The sequence below is a fragment of the Astatotilapia calliptera genome, chromosome 8, assembly GCF_900246225.1.
Source record: "Astatotilapia calliptera chromosome 8, fAstCal1.2, whole genome shotgun sequence".
In the NCBI taxonomy this organism is placed as follows: Eukaryota; Metazoa; Chordata; class Actinopteri; order Cichliformes; family Cichlidae; genus Astatotilapia; species Astatotilapia calliptera.
Genome location: NC_039309.1, coordinates 24,466,936 through 24,484,815, shown reverse-complemented (window position 1 = coordinate 24,484,815; position 17,880 = coordinate 24,466,936). Strand labels below are relative to the sequence as shown.

The following is a 17,880-nucleotide window of genomic DNA, read 5'->3' as shown; positions in this document are numbered from 1 at the left end:
TCTATAAATACATGCTGGCCCACCCTTTGCAGCTATATCAACTTCAAACTCTTCTGGGAAGGCTTTCCACGAGGTTTAGGAGTGTTATTGGACATTTCTGACCATTCTTCAAGAAGCACATTTGTGTGTTCAGGCACTGATCCCGAGAATTCCTGGCTCATCTCAGAGAGGTTATATTGGATTGCGCCACAACTTCTGATAAACAACGCCACACCATAATCCACCTTCCAACAAACTTCACATTTGGCACAGTGCAGTCAGACCGCTAACCTTCTTTTGGCAACTGTCAAACCCAGACTCATCTGTTGGCCTGACAGAAGACGTGTGATTGTCACTGCAGAGAACATCTCTACTGCTCTCGAGTCCAGTCACGACACGTAACACTGTGGATGCAGCTGTTGAGCTATGGAAAGCCACTCCATGAAGCACTGTTCTGAGTGACTGATGCTTGGCAACTCTGCACACGCTGTGTCTCCACATCAGCTGACCCCACTTTGTGACTGAGTTGCTGTCATTTCCCAGTTGCTTCCACTTACAATACCACCAACTGTGGAATATTTAGCAGTAAGGCAACTTCACAGCTGTACTTGTTGCACAGGTGGCATCCATCATGTTTGTAGAAGCAGTCTGCATGGTTAGGTGCTTGATTTATACACCTGTCACAATAAGGGCGATGAAACAGCTGAATTTGATGACTTGGAAGGGTGAGTGAATCCTTCTTAATGCACTTGCAGCTTGTTTCTCAGCACACTGTCTTACATTATTAAATTAATGCATTTTAATCTGTCTTTTCTGTAATTCTCTGCAAACTATTTATAAAAAAATAACTGAGTAATATACTCAGCCAATTCTTCGGGCAGTTTCTCATTCTGCAGAGTCACTGCTACTTCACCCTTTCAGACTGCAGCAGCCACAGTAGTCTTTGTTCTGCTCTACAACTACACTGAGCTCAGCGCAGTCGCACCAGTCGTTTCTTCACCTGGTGCAGGTTCTGGTTGGTGATGTGCAAAACAAGAAACTGTGAAGAAGCAGCTACCGTACGTGCTGCAACAGCAAACCGGCCAGTGAATCTGGCCTCCATCCCCATAGCTATCAACTTTGATACGTTACCTAGTAAAAGTAATATTCTGTTCCTCTATCGACAGTTACTGTAAAGTGGGTGAATTTACTTATGACGCTGGAGTGCAGCCACTTTGATCTGACACGGCTCCTGACTTGGGAACTTTAGCCAATCGTCCTGTTTGAGGCTTGAACTGGACCTCTCCACTGTGTTTGCACCTTCTTCAGTATTTTTAATGGCATTTTAAAATAGCTTCTGTATGAAACAGAGCCTCAGTCTTCGTGAATGAAAGTCTAGTGTTAGCACTAATTAGCACATGTGTTTGTGTTTCACAGCTTGCTAACAACTTAATACTGTACCACATCATCCAAATATGGTCCCTTCTGGTTTTAGAAAACTAACATGCTAACCAAGACATTATTATTTACACTTAAACTACAGTTACTGTGCAGTCCTTTACTCTGTTTAGCCAAAGACCTGTGCAAACTAACACCAGAGCAGAACCTGGCATAAGATGAATTGAGGACAAATCTGAAGTTTGAAAAAAGTATCAAATGTCCTCCTGTCATCGAGCTTCACATGGCCTAATTAGATTACTATGGGTCATGTGACTGTGCTGATTTATGTACTAATATTTATTTTAAACTGAATCATTCAGGATCAAAGAGATTCCTTTAGACTTTCAGCTGTGTCCCATCTACACGGAGGTCTATCGTTCCCAGGCTGGACTCCTTGTTTTGTATGTCACACCCTTGGCATGCTTCTGGTACAGACTTTACATAGAGGTTTCATCTTTACTGATGCCATGGTGTCTGACCTCTGTGAGTACCACTTTAGTACAACAACAGGAGTGTCGTATATTTTTATATTAAAAAAATCTATTAGGAAACATTTAGATAGTTACTATGGTAGCAAGAGCACGTTGACATTTTTCGTGATCTTAAACGTATCCTGTGCACGAGGATAAGAAAGAAAACTACAAATACTCACAGAAAACATGTTGAATGTCATCATGCCAAAACTAGCATCTGTCCATTTCTTTATATTCCCTCTGATTTCCTCTTAGCTTCATTTCAGCACAGCCCCACCCCTTCCTCTCTCTGCATGCAGCTGTGAAAATAATGCTTTCAGATGGGTTTTGACTCTGGGCGACAGGTCAGTTTCCCTGGCTTCCTGACATCGTACACCACCAAAAACCAGATGGATGGAGGTGGAAGGAAAGAACAGAGAAACACAGAGCAGTGTTTAAAAAAAAAACAAAAAAAACCAGAAGAAAAACACACAGGAGACACACACACAATGAAGAGAGGAGGAGTGGGAGACCCAGAGATATCCAAGATTTTAGCTCCCACCATCTGGTTTGAGCCTTAGGAATAAGAACTTGATTACATGACTTTTCCACTAAAAACACAGTCAATGGCTGTTTCTGGGTCCAAACTCCTCTTAAGTTCCCAAACTCAAACACTGCTGAGTCAAAAACCGTCCAAATGATCAGTGTGGCTGCTCTAAAAGGTGTGACAATCCAGCTGAACACACAAGCATCCATGAAAAACAGGATTTAAGAAGTTTAACAGCGTTACAAGTTAGAAACTAGTGATCTAACTCTGTGCTATCTAAAGATGATGGACGTTTTCTGACTGAGGGAGTTCTGAAAAACTAAAACATACAGCTCTGCTATCACTGGATATAAATAAAGACACAACCACACAGCGGCCTGATTTGTAGGGTTACTGAAGTTGGCTAGCTGGCATGTAATGGTGCGCCACATGGTGGTTAGCTAGAGAGCTATGGTTAGGATAATACACACACATTAGCACAGTGAAGCTGGTGCATGAATATTGACTTTGTTCCCCTCAATACAAGTGAACGTGAGGGTCTCAGACGGGCAGAGACAGGCGAGCTTCTACAACAAAAACTTTCTTTTGAAGGAAAACTTTTTTGGACCTGTACAGCTGAGCATGCTGAAATCCCACTGTGTCTTTTAATCACTGCTTCCTTTGTTATCTTGAAGCAGGTTATCTCTGAAGCAGGTTACTCAAACATCTTTGTCGCTAAACTTAAAAGGACGCGGCAACTATGAAACAAGCTGAATACACAGACTTGAAGAAAGGCACAAAAATTTGGCACATTAACTTGCAGACTTGTGAGGGTGCTGCCTAAAATTAGAAACAGGTTGAAAATCAGCCTTTGATTTATTTTTCTACTGCGGCACAATCAGACGAGGGAAATAGCTGCTGAAAGGGAGATACACTGAAGTGAAAAGGAAACGCGTAAGAATGAGGTGCTGCTGCTCTTTTCCTCATGCTGAGTTTATCACCTTAAAATAGAACAATGTCAACTCTTGGATTCTATCCCTATGTTACGGTGACACTTCCAGGGTTTCCCTGTGCACTACAGAAACCGTTAGTTATACCTACATGTTAGGGCTGAACGATATATCGCATTTGCGATAATATCGCGACATGATCAAGTGCAATTTTCTAACCGCAAAGGCTGCGATTATACTGCGATTATAAGGCTGTCCAAATTACTACCATATCCCAGAATTCATAGCGCGGCCCAGCCAAACTCCAGTTTCCAGCAATGGCGGCCGCTACTAAGTTTTAAAATTACTCTTACTAATCTTTCTGGGTCACAAAATAAACTTTTAACATATTTTCAGGTGAGAAAGTAGCTGTGTAAACATCAAATATCTGCTCGGTTTATCAAGATATCCCATATTTGCAAAAGTGCTTCGACGTTTTCAGAGGCGTCTGCTACCCACCAGCTCGACAGCTAGCCGGGAGCTCGAGGGTTACTGATGCGGCCGAGAACGGCACAACTCCCGGCACATCATTTTCAGATCACCGTGGAGTTTCGCTGCTCGGGTTAAACGTGATATATAAGTCACTTAGACAACCTAAAAATGTTATTGTTGGGCTTTTTTCAGTGTTTTGTTTGTTCGTGAGTAAATCGGTTTGGCTGAGATTAAAGTTATTAGATTAGATAAAATAAAACTTTATTAATCCCCCGGGTGGGTTCCTCCTTGGTTTTCACACAGCTGACTAAACGTCAAACAGAAAACTTATTAAACAGAAGTATGAGACAGTCGAGAATTTACACCAGTGTCTGGTTATATTTTAGATAGCAAGAAGCAGACGGCCGAGTTTATTAAACTCCACCGAGACAGCGGTGACGCTAATCAGAACTAGACCGTCCAATTTCACGCCTTTAAACTTTAAAGGCGTGTTTGTGTGTGTGTTTATACAATTGCTATTATGTTTGCACTTTATGTGTAATGTTACTGACTGCAGAGATCAGTAAGATGTGTGTATTTTTTATTTATTAGTTTTATTTATTTCATATTATTTTTTAATTGAATGACTGTCTAGTAGTTCACAGATGTCGAAAAACTGAGTGTGGTAAAGCCACTGATTTTGTTTATGTATATTTCTGCAATCTGCACATTGTACTGACTTTCATTTTAATGTTTACACCAGGGTTCCTTGTCAGCACTTTATGCTCAGATGTTTGTAAGCTAAAAATAAACTATTGTGTATGTTCAAATATACTGTTGTGATTGAAGAAGTTAAATAAAAATGTCAGTCATCAATTCATGCATCACCTCATGTCATCATAACAGAGGTCTGTCTTCCAGGAAAGAACAGTTTAAAATTAATGTAATATAGTATTGGCCATACTATATGATGTATTGCTTGTCTTTGTTTAATAATACAGAACACAAAGACCTTAAAAAATAATCGCATATCGCATCGCAATCGCAATATTGGGGCAAAAAATCGCATGCTTGCCACGTCATCTGTGCTGTTGCCTTATTTCACAGTATTATATCCTTGTGTGCCGTTCTTTATGGCTTTAACATATAGATAACATGAACTCTATATGAAAATGAGTTAGAGCCAAATAAAAGCATAAGGAAAAAAACAGATAGGAAAATAGATGTGAAAAGTAAGCAATGTCCATAAAAATGGATATTCACAAGTAGGGACATCACAACAGCAAACATGTAATAGTCAGTACCAGTACCACACTGTTTAAGCTCTTTTACTAAAAAGTCGTTGTGAATCAGTCACATGCTGGTGCTGACTGTGGAGGAGGCAGTAGTGTTAAACACTATTAGATACATTATGTTACCTTTAGCATTTCTACAACATTAGCAACTGCAAACATTTTAAGCTGTGGCACAAAGCTGATTCCAAAATGGTAACATGCATCTGAGGATACCAACACAAAGTCCTTCTATACACATTTCTGACTACCTGTTATCAATGAGTCGAGGCAGAGCTGCTGTGGCAGCTGATTGACACAACGTGCAAAGGAGAGTCTGAAACTTCTGTCCTCTTTCTTCTCATTTAATGACTTTCAGCAATTGTTCATCTGAGATGTTGTCCTCCACTTTAGATATGCTGAATGTTCCACCAACAGCTTTTTGGAATCATCTTGTGGGAGCAAAAATACAATTTGATGCCTGTTAAACTGTTACCGCTGGCGTTTCTTTAGCAAGTTAAAGTAAAAATGGGGTCTAAGTACAGAACTTTTTTAACAACAAGTTGTCTGTTATGTGTAGACACAACCTTATTTATTTCAGCTATAATAAAATACACCAGCTATGAGATCGTGGAGAGATGCAAAAAGATGGTAACACTCGCCACATTATCTGTGTAGGAGATAACAGTCTCTTTGTGGCGATGCATAAGCATATAATAATGTGTGACTAAACAAAATTACACTGAATTTCAAACCAGCAACTGGAAAAGAGCATGTGGAATGGACCGCATGCTGATTTAAAGGCTTTTTCTCAGCAGGATTGGGATAAGTTATTGTCCAAGTAAAATGAAAATTATCACTCTAGCTACAATTTGTACAGGCGAATGTGGTTTGTACACTTGGCTATACAATTTTCCTTTTGTTCAAATGAATCTAAAATTAGAAGGAATGTGTGTGCATGTAATTATTGGTCTAAGACAATAACACACCTTCTTTCTGTCATAACTGCCCAAGTGCAGCACCGTCAGCCCATGACTGTGTTCATTATACAGTAACAGGCTGTACTAGTTAAAAATGAGGAGCATTTATTCTCTCCCCAGAGGGCTTTTGGTGTTCCTATCCGCCATTACCCTGTGGACGTACGCAGACACAGGGAGGAGCAGACGGGAAGAAAGGAATTATGTCGACTCCCAAGTTACTGTTTTCCTTACCAGATCAACATGTCTCTCATGCTCCCAACACATTAAACACCTGCTTTAATCATACGTAATTTCAACGTAATATCCAGTGATATGCCATTGGATATTTAATAACTATCCAGTAACCAAATCCGTCCCCCACTTATAGCAGCGCACTTCTTCATGCGTCTTGACAACATTGTGGATAACAGGTTGAACCGGGCATTGCTGGTTAGTTATATCTCCAGGCTGACAGCTGTACCTGACACTCCTTCACAGTGGAACATGTAAAGGCTTGTAAAGTTCCACTTCACAATAGTCACAGTTCCTTAGGACTGACTCACCAGCACCATGGATGGCTATGACTCTGTTAGCATTAGCTTCAGACAAGATTACATACCTTGCGTCCCCACAACACTAGATTTCATAAACAGAACAACTTTGTAGCTCTGCATGGACGTAAGCGATGTTGTTTTAGAGCGAATGTACAAGTTTAAATGACTCGAGCCTCCACTTAGCTTAAGCACGACAACGGGTTAGCCAAGCAGGCCAGGCAAACAGCGGCTGCTCATAAAACGAGGAAAGTTCTCCTTGAGCGGTCTCTGTACTTACACAACGCATCTCGAAATCATCCAGGACACCATGTCTTCTGTATCTGTAGGTCTGTTTCAGCAGTAGAACAGAGCCAATAATAATGTTAAACGCCGATCCCGCACCGCCGTGAACTTTTCAGCCCAAACTTCGGTAAACAGAAACAGCTAGCTAATCTCGTCGTACATCAGCTAGCCAACACACCAGGAACACCTCACTGCAGTGTCCTTGGAGTCATAGCTACACGACGAAGCGCGTATCCTAAATATTCCTGCTGTAGTCGCTCCCTCCCATCAGATTTCCTCCTTCCTTCTCTGCTTCGCTGCTCAGTTCCTGGCACAAGAAAGGTGCTGTCGTCATTAGGGAAAATAAACACCCTCCCTCCGCATATGCTATTGGCCAGTGCAGTCTGTTTACGACGAACCTGAAATTGTAATTGGCTGGCCACGTTTGGCTAGCCAATCACATCCATTTGGTTAAGCAAGTGGCATTTTAAACTCAGTTACTGTGCTCCGATTGGTCTGCTGTCGATTCGTGGCGAGCTCTAGCCAACCACGAGGGAAATATTTTTCAGAGCATGAAAACGGCAGGTGCGCGCCCTTTGACCTCCACCTTACGTTCAGTCTTCATGTCTGTAGCTGTTATTATACAAAATACATTTTGAATAACCTAAAAGTGAAAGCACGATTTTTTAAAATAAACAATGCCTTTAATCGCATAAACGTTGGAAAGCAAAGGGTTAGGTGGTTACTGTACATCAGGGTAAGTAATATTGAAGCATTTCATAAAGTCCAATGGGCCAAATAAAAAGTGTCTGTTTCTTGTTGTTATGCAGAAAAGTGTTTTGTCATGTAATGGTCAATAAGCACTAGTGACCTGACTCCATAGGCACTCGTGCATGCCATAACAGATCATCAGCTGTTCTTTTCTTTCTTCAGTCTTTTTGGTTCACCTGGTACCAAATTCATCTTGGTCTCATCTGTCCAAAAATATTTTACAGAACTGTGCAAGCTCTGTTTTCTGGCAAAGCCTAATCTGCCCTTCCCATTCTTGAGTTTAACCAGCGGTTTGCACTTTGTTGTGAAACCCTCTGTGTTTACATTCATGACGGCTTCTGAAGTCATTTTCTTAACCACAGACAGAATTCCACACGTTAGCTGTGTTTCATCATCTTTGTGGTTACATTCATTGTTGATTTGGCCTTTTTTTTAGTGATGGCCTTCTTCACTTGCACTGACATCTATGTGGACCTCATATTGAGAGTTCCAGTAAACAGCCTCCAAATACAAGTTCAACATTTGAATCAACCCCAGATTTTTTTTAATCTGCTTAAGCCATCCTCAACCATGAAACTGCTTTTCGGTCAAATGTCCAATTACTTTTGATCACCTGAAAATGGGGACTATGTACAAAAACACTTTTGCCATCCCTTTGAATTAAAGGTAAGAATCTGCAATTCTTGATTGTTTGATTTAAACTCTACCGTGGTAGTGTACGGAGGCAATATAACACAAACTGTGTCATCGTGTAAATACTCACGGACCTAACTGTAATCAGTACACACAAACCCCATCTGTCAGCTTTCAGAATGGCGCTTCTTTGTGTGTGTCTGCTTTAGGTAATAATAATAATTTAGGTAATAATAATCTAAGTAATAACAGCATCTGAGCTTGTACAATTGCAGCTATGAGCTTGTGCCTTTCTGTATCAGGATATTTGTAAACCCATGCAGACATGTTAGTGTATTGTGCAGGTATGTTCAGGCATGTGGGTAAGACTGGGAGGGGGGTCTGGTTTTATAGCTACTTGTTATTCATGAAGGCGGCTGCTACAGCGTGTAGCTCAGCGAGGAGATTCCCAGAGGAGCCTGTCTGGTCACACAATCCGTCTGGGAAAGCATCAGAGGCTCAGGGCTGAACAGAAAACACCTCCTCACCCTCAGCTGCTCACTGGTCTAATGTCATAGAGAGCAACAACATTAATTAGAAACATACACATTTGCAGACAAACCAAACAGAACAAATATGCTGTATTCTGAAGATCAGCCTCTGGTAAAAGGCAATTCCCATTACGCAAGGTGTTTGGGTCTTTCTTTGTGAGTACACTGCAGTGGTGGCGGTTGAATTTTTACTTCTGCATCCCAGTAATTACACCAGGCAACTTTAAAATGAAATGAAAGCAACAATCTCTCTTTGTCCCAATCATTCAACTGAAAGAAGTCAAAATAGAATCATAGACATACATAATACATATTGTTTAGTGTGTGTGTTTTTATTCAGAGTGTGAAGCCTGTAAAAATGAGTCAGGAAATATTAGCAGAGCTTTGCTGCTCAGATCAAAGTGTAAATTTCACTTTATCATTACAATAGTGACTGCCAGCTGTAAGTGTTTATTCATCACATTTTCTCGGTCTTAGTACTAATCTGGCCTGAACACACCCTCAACCAGCCATCGTGGCCCCCAATATACAGGAGATTGCATCAATCTCATTGATAATAATTAGAAATTATACTTTAATTGCGTTTAATCTTTGAATGGCTGTGGGGTAGAAACTCTTTTTTTAGCCTATTTGCCCTTGATTTTATTGTCCTGTATTGTCTGCCTGATGGCAGCAATTTAAAAGATCTTGATATGTGTGTGATGGGTCACACAAAATTTGGGGCCTTTCCTGAAACAGTGGGTATTGTGAAGTTTCTCCAGAGAGGGCAAACTGACTTTTCTCTGGGCAACTCTGATAACCTGCTGAAGTGCTTTGTGCCGCTGTGCAGCTGGAAAACCACACACAGAGACAATGCGTCGGTAATCTTTCTATTGAGCAGCGATATCAGGATACCAGCAGTTTGAGGTGGATGTTGTTGGGGTTTTTGTTTTTGTTATCACACTCAGGAAATGAAGTCTTTGCTGGGCCTTATTCACCACCTCAGCTGTGTTAACACCACCGGTCAAGTCCGCCGTGATGTGGACTCCCAAAAACCAGGAAACTGAAACCTTCTCCATACACTTCCTGTTAACGAGTAATGGCTGAGTAACCTTTCCTTCTTCCTGAAGTCCACGATGAGCTCCAATGTCTTTGGTGAATTAAGAAGGAAGTTGTTGTCTCTGCATGACACCATCACTGATTCCAAGTCAATCCTGTAGGTGCACTGATCTTCCCCAAAGATGAGCCGCATCATCGTGGACATTTTTTATTACAGTTTTTCTCGATTGGTTTGGCCCATTTCTTGAAACCGAGTTGACTTTCTCAAAATAACATGGACAAATCTCCAAACCACCTTCACAACAGAATGTCATTTTTCATTGGTTTCATCAAATTGCTAATGCTTTAGTACATGTCTCAAGTGACTTTGTGCTTCTTTTCAAATGATTATGTACAAGTAGCTACAGTTAGCACAATGAGCCCACATTTAGCACATTTTCCAAATAAATAGATCTTGGCGATCTAAACTGATTAGTTGATTTTTCAGTGAAATGGTTACTCACTCCAAAACATATCAGCATGGTTTCATTGTGTAAGTCATCATATGCACAATTGTCTGTTCAACTGTCAAAATTAGTCAAAGATATAATACCATGAAAGTATGTCTTGGAACATTTGATAAAGTTATGACAGTACTTGACAATCAATCAGGTGAAATTAGAACTAACGAAGGAGCAGTTTCCCACATCTCAGATGACCAATCAAACAGGTCGTTTAGATACCTGACAGGTGTTGTCTATGATTATGACTGCTGCCAAAAGTATATAGACAGAGCTTGGCCCGGGGCCAGTTTCATTTGCAGTGTGAACATGGAAGCACCTCGCCAAGTACAACAGCAACTTCCTGCTCGAGGAAGAGGAGGAAGAAGAAGAGGAAGAGGAGGAAGAAGAAGAGGAGGAGTGAGAATGCGTGGAGGAATAGGGGGAAGAGGCCAAGGAGCACGGAGGCACCATGATGTCCCAGATGAAATCCGGGCCACCCTTATTGACCACGTTATAAACCATCGCCTCACAATGGCAGAGGCAGGTCGCCGAGTGCAGCCTAATGTGCCTCGGTCTACAGTCTCCTCCATCATCCAAACCTTTCGCAGGGAAAACAGGTACAGAACTATGCTATTGAACTATTCAGTGTTGGTGTGTGTGTAGGCCTAGAGTACTGTAATATCTTCATGTCATGTTATATGATACTATAAAAATGACAAAGAAAAAAATGGAGAAAATACTGTGAATAGTATTCCAGTCACTGTGCAGTGCATCACACTTTTAGTACCATAAAACAGCAGTACAATTACATTGGTAACTCATTTTGTAACAAATTCACAGTGTTGACCTTTGACTTGTATGTCTAGGATTGGACGACAGCCTCAAGTGGGTGGCAGAAGAAAACTTCTAAATGAACAACAAGAACGAGAAATATGCAACATGGTCATTGCAAATACTGCCATCACACTGAGACAGATTCATAATGCAATCCTGCTAGACAATGTAATGTTCCAAAATATAAACTCTATCAGCATCTCCACAATAGACCGGGTACTGCAGAAACATCAGATGACCATGAAACAGATTTACAGGGTACCATTTGAGAGAAACTCTGACAGAGTGAAAGGGCTGCGGTACCAGTATGTGCATGTAAGTCAACTACTGGTTGTCTATCATTGTAACACTATTACAGTAAGACATGGTTACCACTGTTTTTTTGTTTTGCGTTATCCTTTTTACCTTCACAATCCAGCTTTGTGTGACTAGAGCATTTTGCCTAGAAATTGTCTTCAGTTTTCCACTCCCTGTTTTTACAGTACTTTAGATCCTCCCTGCAGTATCTGTCTCTACTTGACTGATTAGATTTATTTCTATTCTATTGTAGAGAATAATGGCATTAGAAGGCAACGAAACCCCTCACATCCTAGTGTTCGTTGATGAAGCTGGCTTCAACCTGGCCAAAGGTCGAACGCATGGCCGTAACATCATTGGCCACTGAGCCACTGTGGATGTCCCAGGCCAGCGAGGAGCAAATATAACAATGTGTGCCGCTATATCAGAAAGAGGTGTGGCCACACACATTCCCAGTTTAGGGCCCTACAATACACAAAAGCTCCTCAATTTTTTGGACCACCTTTATACTGATCTGATCCCAGAAAATGAGAGAGGTGAAGAAGGACCTCAGCTACCACATTATGTCATTGTGTGGGATAATGTGAACTTCCACCGCAGCCCACGCATCAGAACCTGGTTCACCACCCATCCCCGGATGCTAATGGAGTTTCTTCCACCTTACTCTCCTTTCCTAAATCCAATTGAGGAGTTTTTTTCAGCTTGGAGGTGGAGGGTGTATGAGCATCAGGCTCAAGACCAGAGGGCCCTGCTGCATGCAATGGATGCTGCATGTGAGGACATCACAGGGGATCAATGTAGGGGATGGTTGAGACATTCACGCCGTTTCTTCCCTCGCTGCATCGCAAGAGAAAATATCCGTTGCGATGTGGATGAGAATTTATGGCCTGACAGAGAGCAGCGCGTCGATGGCCAGGGGGATGAGGATGGTGGCCAGGAAAGAGAGGGTGACAATGGCGACCACTGAAAATATTACTGTACTATAGTTCTGAAACTTTATTTACAGTATGTTAGGCTAGAGTTTGTTTGTTTTTTGTTTGTGTTTATAACTGTTCACATTTACAGAATCCTGTATATGTTTTCTTTTCACAGTATGTTCTCTAATGTTAACATTTCTTTGTACGAATGAAAATGTTTACAGTTTCCTTGAGTATGAGTGGTTTATTGGAGGCTGATTTTACTGTAAAATCTTTTAGTTTTATTCATAGTGGTATTCTGTTGCTAGACCTGTGCCTCAGTGACAAAACGTCTAAGCATTTTGACTTGCAGTGCTTAAACAATGCCAAAGGTATAATGCATTTTGGGGGCATTGACTATTTATATGGGAAGGATATTTAGTTTTGACACATGGATAAACTCTTTTGGGAGAGATATGAGCTTTTGCAGGGGATCCATGGTGTTGTGCTAAACCATCCAGGTTATTTTGACAAAAGCACTAAATGAATGCACATGTGCCAAGGCAATTGAGAAGGATCTGTGCTATTTTGACTGTACTGACCTTTTATATGGGAAAGGAATATGCTTTTGAAGCATGGACGAAGAGTTTGGGGAAAGATATTTGATTTTGCTAGTGAGCTATAATGTTGGGCAGAACTGTAAGTGTCATGAACCGAAGTTCCGTGCGCAAGCTGGACCCAGAAGCAGAACACACACACCAGGGTAGAAGGGAATAAAGAAAGCAAATTTATTATAACTAAAGGTGTCCCGTGAGGGTAGCCGAAAAAACAACGTATGGAACCAGAAGAAACCGAGGGACTGGGGAGGTGAACTGCGCAGGGAACGCCGAGAGCGGGGCTGTGAGAAGCTGCAAAACAAAAAAGAGAAACAGATTACTGGGGTGCGGAAAAAAGGCAGCATACGAGGGAAGGTGGAGTATACGTCTTACGGAGGTAGCCGGGCTGAGTGAACCAGAGGGGGGGGACTCCAAAAGGGTCGAGACGGCGAGGCTGATAGTGCTTCCGAATCTCAGGCGGACAGGTGGACAGGCAGGTGGCTCGCAAAAACGCCGAGTTGTGATCGCTGAGAGGCGACTACGGACTGGCGTGGAGCAGCAGGTAGGGCAGGATTAAATAGTCCACCTGGTGATCGCCTGGGATGGGGTGCAGGTGTGGGGTTAGCAGCCACGCCCGTGGGCGTGGGCATCCCAACAGCACCCCAGACGCCGGGCTGCAGACCATGACAGTACCCCCCCCTCAAGGGTCGCCCCCAGGCGACTGGCCGGGACCCCGCCTGCGGAGAGAAGCATGGAAAGCAGAGATGAGACGAGGGTCCAGAACGAAGGAGCGCGGGACCCAGAGGTGGTCCTCGGGGCCGTACCCCTCCCAATCCACGAGATACTGCCAGCCGCGCCCGCGCCGGCGCGCATCCAGGATCTGCCGGACCGCATAGGCCGGATGGCTGCCGATGAGCCGGGCGGGAGGAGGGGGCTCGGAAGGAGGGCACAGGGGGCTGAGGCGGACCGGCTTAAGTTGAGACACATGGAACGTGGGGTGTACACGCCGAGAGGCCGGAAGCTGGAGCCTGACCGCCACTGGGTTGACGACTCGGTCCACCTCGTACGGCCCGATGAAACGGGGAGCCAGTTTGCGGGACGTGCCCTGGAGCGGGATGTTCCCAGCAGCCAACCAAACCTAACGTCCCGGCCGGTAGTCAGGGGCTGGGGCGCGGCGACGATCGGCGTAGTGCGCGTGTCGCAGGAGGGCGCAGCGAGCGCTGCGCCACACACGTTGGCAGCGCCGGAGGTGATGTGGAGCTGACGGGACGGAGAGAGTTAAGTCCTCTTCAGGGAACAGTGGAGGCTGATATCCGAGGGACGCTTCGAAAGGAGATAATCCGGTGGAGGACGAGGTGAGGGTGTTATGGGCGTACTCCACCCAGGGCAGGTAGGTAACCCAGGAGGAGGGGTTTTGACTAGCCACACACCTCAGCATAGTCTCCAGCTCCTGATTGAGATGTTCAGTTTGCCCATTGGATTGCGGGTGGAAACCGGAACTCAGACTGACCTTGGCGCCGAGAATGGAGCAGAAGGTCCTCCATACTTGTGAGGTGAACTGGGGACCACGATCGGAGACAATGTCCAGGGGAATCCCGTGGAGCCTGAAAACCTCAGTGATTAATGCTTGGGCAGTCTCAGCAGCCGAGGGCAGTTTGGCCAGCGGGATGAAGTGAGCGGCTTTAGAAAACCGGTCCACAACTGTGAGGATGACACACTTTCCACAAGAGGTAGGGAGACCAGTAACAAAGTCAAGGGAGATGTGAGACCAGGGCCGGAGGGGTGTAGTGAGCGGGTGGAGCTGACCTACGGGATGCTTAGTGGATGACTTATTACGAGCGCAGACGGCACAGGCAGACACGTAGTCTCTCACGTCCCGTGTTAGCGATTTCCACCAGAAGTGTCTGCTGAGGAGGCGCGCCGTTCTGCTCACGCCCGGGTGGCACATGAATCGTGCTGTGTGGATCCAGTGGATGACCGCTCCCCGGGCGGCGGCGGGAACGAAGCGCCGTCCTTGCGGTCCAGTCCCTGGGTCAGGGTCCCCCGGGAGCGCTCGGCGAATGGTCTCCTCAATCTCCCAGGTGAGAGCGCCCACCACGCAGGCGGCGGGTAGGATGGTGGCGGGGGGGGCGCCTCACTGTCGGGGGAATACTGACGGGAGAGCGCATCGGGTTTGATGTTTCGTGACCCGGGACGATAGGAGAGCGTGAAGTTGAAGCGGGCGAAGAACAGGGACCAGCGAGCTTGACGTGGATACAACCTCTTGGCGGTTCTAAGGTACAGTAGGTTCTTGTGATCTGTCCATATAAGGAAGGGCTGTTCGGCCCCTTCCAGCCAGTGACGCCATTCCTCCAATGCGAGTTTTACTGCTAGGAGTTCCCTGTCGCCGATGTCGTAATTCCTCTCCGCGGGGGAGAGTTGGCGTGAGAAGAAGGCGCACGGCCGGAGTTTATTCAGGGGCCCAGACCGCTGGGAGAGAACCGCCCCAACTCCCGCATCAGACGCGTCAACCTCAACAACAAACTGTTTAGAAGAGTCAGGATGGGTTAGAATGGGTGTGGACGTGAATAATCGCTTCAACTTAGCGAAGGCTGCATGGGCTTCAGGGGACCATGTGAAAGGCACCTTGGGTGTGGTGAGTTGGGTGAGAGGCGCGGCCACCTGGCTGTAGTTCCGTATGAAGCGGCGATAAAAGTTCGCAAACCCCAGGAAGCTCTGAAGCTTCTTCCGTGACTCCGGAACCGGCCATTCCAATCCCGCTTTAACCTTCACCGGGTCGGTCTTCACCTGCCCACCTGTGAGGATGTAGCCCAAGAAGGAAATGGATGAGACGTGGAACTCACATTTTTCCGCTTTGACATACAGTCTGTTTTCGAGCAGCCGTTGCAGCACGCTCCTCACATGGATGCGATGGTCCTCAAGCGTCCTGGAAAAAATCAGAATATCATCCAGGTACACAAAAACAAACACGTTCAGGAAATCCCGTAACACGTCGTTGACTAGGGCTTGAAAAACCGCCGGGGCGTTCGTTAACCCTAACGGCATCACCAGATATTCGAAATGCCCTATTGAAGGTGGTCTTCCACTCGTCACCCTCACGTATCCGTACCAGGTGGTAGGCGTTCCGCAGGTCCAGTTTGGTGAAGACTGTGGCTCCCTGGAGTGAGTTAAAAACAGAACTAATGAGTGGGAGGGGATATTTATTCTTGACGGTGATGTCGTTTAGACCCCAGTAATCGATGCAGGGGCGAAGCGTCCCGTCCTTTTTTCCCCACAAAGAAAAAACCCGCAGCCACGGGGGAGGACGACGGCCTAATACGTCCTGCAGCTAGCGACTCCTGGATGTAATTCTCCATGGTTTCTCTTTCGGGGCGAGACAGGTTATACAATCTGTTGGAGGGCAGCGATGCACCCGGGAGGTGCGGTCTTGGAGAGACTGGAGCTGCTGATCGTGGTGACCAAGGATAGCGCCCTGTTTATTAATAGCGGAGCGGAGTGGATCTGCTGGGTCCATACTGGCCAGTCCGTACTGTCATGAACCGAAGTTCCGTGCGCAAGCTGGACCCAGAAGCAGAACACACACACCAGGGTAGGAGGGAATAAAGAAAGCAAATTTATTATAACTAAAGGTGTCCCGTGAGGGTAGCCGAAAAAACAACGTATGGAACCAGAAGAAACCGAGGGACTGGGGAGGTGAACTGCGCAGGGAACGCCGAGAGCGGGGCTGTGAGAAGCTGCAAAACAAAAAAGAGAAACAGATTACTGGGGTGCGGAAAAAAGGCAGCATACGAGGGAAGGTGGAGTATACGTCTTACGGAGGTAGCCGGGCTGAGTGAACCAGAGGGGGGGGGCTCCAAAAGGGTCGAGACGGCGAGGCTGATAGTGCTTCCGAATCTCAGGCGGACAGGTGGACAGGCAGGTGGCTCGCAAAAACGCCGAGTTGTGATCGCTGAGAGGCGACTACGGACTGGCGTGGAGCAGCAGGTAGGGCAGGATTAAATAGTCCACCTGGTGATCGCCTGGGATGGGATGCAGGTGTGGGGTTAGCAGCCACGCCCGTGGGCGTGGGCATCCCAACAGCACCCCGGACGCCGGGCCGCGGACCATGACAGTAAGACTGTTTGGCCAAATGACCTTATGGTTTTGAGAATGTCATCTCGGTTTCAAGAAATGAGCCAAACCAATCGAGAAAAACTGTAATATGTTTAACACAATCTTCAAGAAGTAAGAGAACATCTGAGGAGTGGAGAAAAATGTGCTGGTAGCGATTTTCAGGAACAAGAGTAATCTATGGAACAGTAGTAACTACAGAGAGATTAATGAGCCATGCAGCTATGGGAAAAAGCTAAAGCTAGGATAAAAAGAGTGGTAATGATTAGTGAGCATGAAGCTGTACTTGCCCAGAAAGAGCACTACCAATGCAATCTAGAGAAGGTCAGATGGAGCTGATCTGTGTCTTTGTGGATCTAGAGAAGCCATATCATAGGGTGCCAAGAGAAGAAGTGTGGTACTGGATGAAGAAGTCAAAAGTGTCAGAGAAGTATGCGAGCGTGGTGGAGGGCATCGATAAGGACAGCGAGACAGTGGTGAGCTGTAGGGTGGAAGTAACAGATGGGTTCAAGATGCAGCTGGGATTATATCACAGATGTTCTGAGAGCCCCTCATTATTTGTGATAGTGTTGGACAAGTTGGCACATGAGGTCAGGCATGGACTACAGTGATCTGTAAGGAGAGTATGGAGCAGATGGAACAGAGCCTAGAGAGGTGAAGGTATGCACTGAAGAGAAGAGGGATGAGTCAAGTGTTTGAAAGTAGATACATTTAAATACCTGGACATTATTATCCAAAACAACAGACAGTGCACAAAATCTGTGAAGAAGAGAGCAGGCAGTGCGGACTGAGTGTCAGGAGGACAGCAGAAAGAGTGAAAGGAAAAGTTTATAAGCTGGTATGGAGAACTGCTATGATGTATGGTTTGGAGA

General features: G+C 45.0%; 1 protein-coding gene and 2 long non-coding RNA genes across 4 annotated transcripts in view; all 3 read right to left on the bottom strand.

Annotated features, from left to right (window-relative positions):
* reep3b (receptor accessory protein 3b) overlaps positions 1 to 7,248 on the bottom strand; it is a 35,831-nt gene extending 28,583 nt beyond the window's left edge. The window contains exon 1 of one of the 2 annotated variants that reach the window (XM_026177546.1): positions 6,838 to 7,248. In XM_026177546.1, coding sequence (XP_026033331.1) covers positions 6,838 to 6,846 — 9 coding nt within the window. In that variant the 5' untranslated portion in view covers positions 6,847 to 7,248. The remainder of the gene's footprint in view (positions 1 to 6,837) is intronic. The other variant, XM_026177545.1, reaches the window with a different exon arrangement.
* A 5,828-nt stretch (positions 7,249 to 13,076) lies between these two features.
* LOC113027762 (uncharacterized) lies at positions 13,077 to 13,527 on the bottom strand. The gene is made up of 2 exons (XR_003273127.1): positions 13,292 to 13,527; positions 13,077 to 13,210 (listed from the first exon to the last, which is right to left on the bottom strand). It is a non-coding gene; the product is annotated as an uncharacterized LOC113027762 (long non-coding RNA).
* A 2,961-nt stretch (positions 13,528 to 16,488) lies between these two features.
* On the bottom strand, positions 16,489 to 16,998 carry LOC113027761 (uncharacterized). The gene is made up of 2 exons (XR_003273126.1): positions 16,714 to 16,998; positions 16,489 to 16,632 (listed from the first exon to the last, which is right to left on the bottom strand). It is a non-coding gene; the product is annotated as an uncharacterized LOC113027761 (long non-coding RNA).
* Between the last annotated feature and the right edge of the window lie 882 nt (positions 16,999 to 17,880).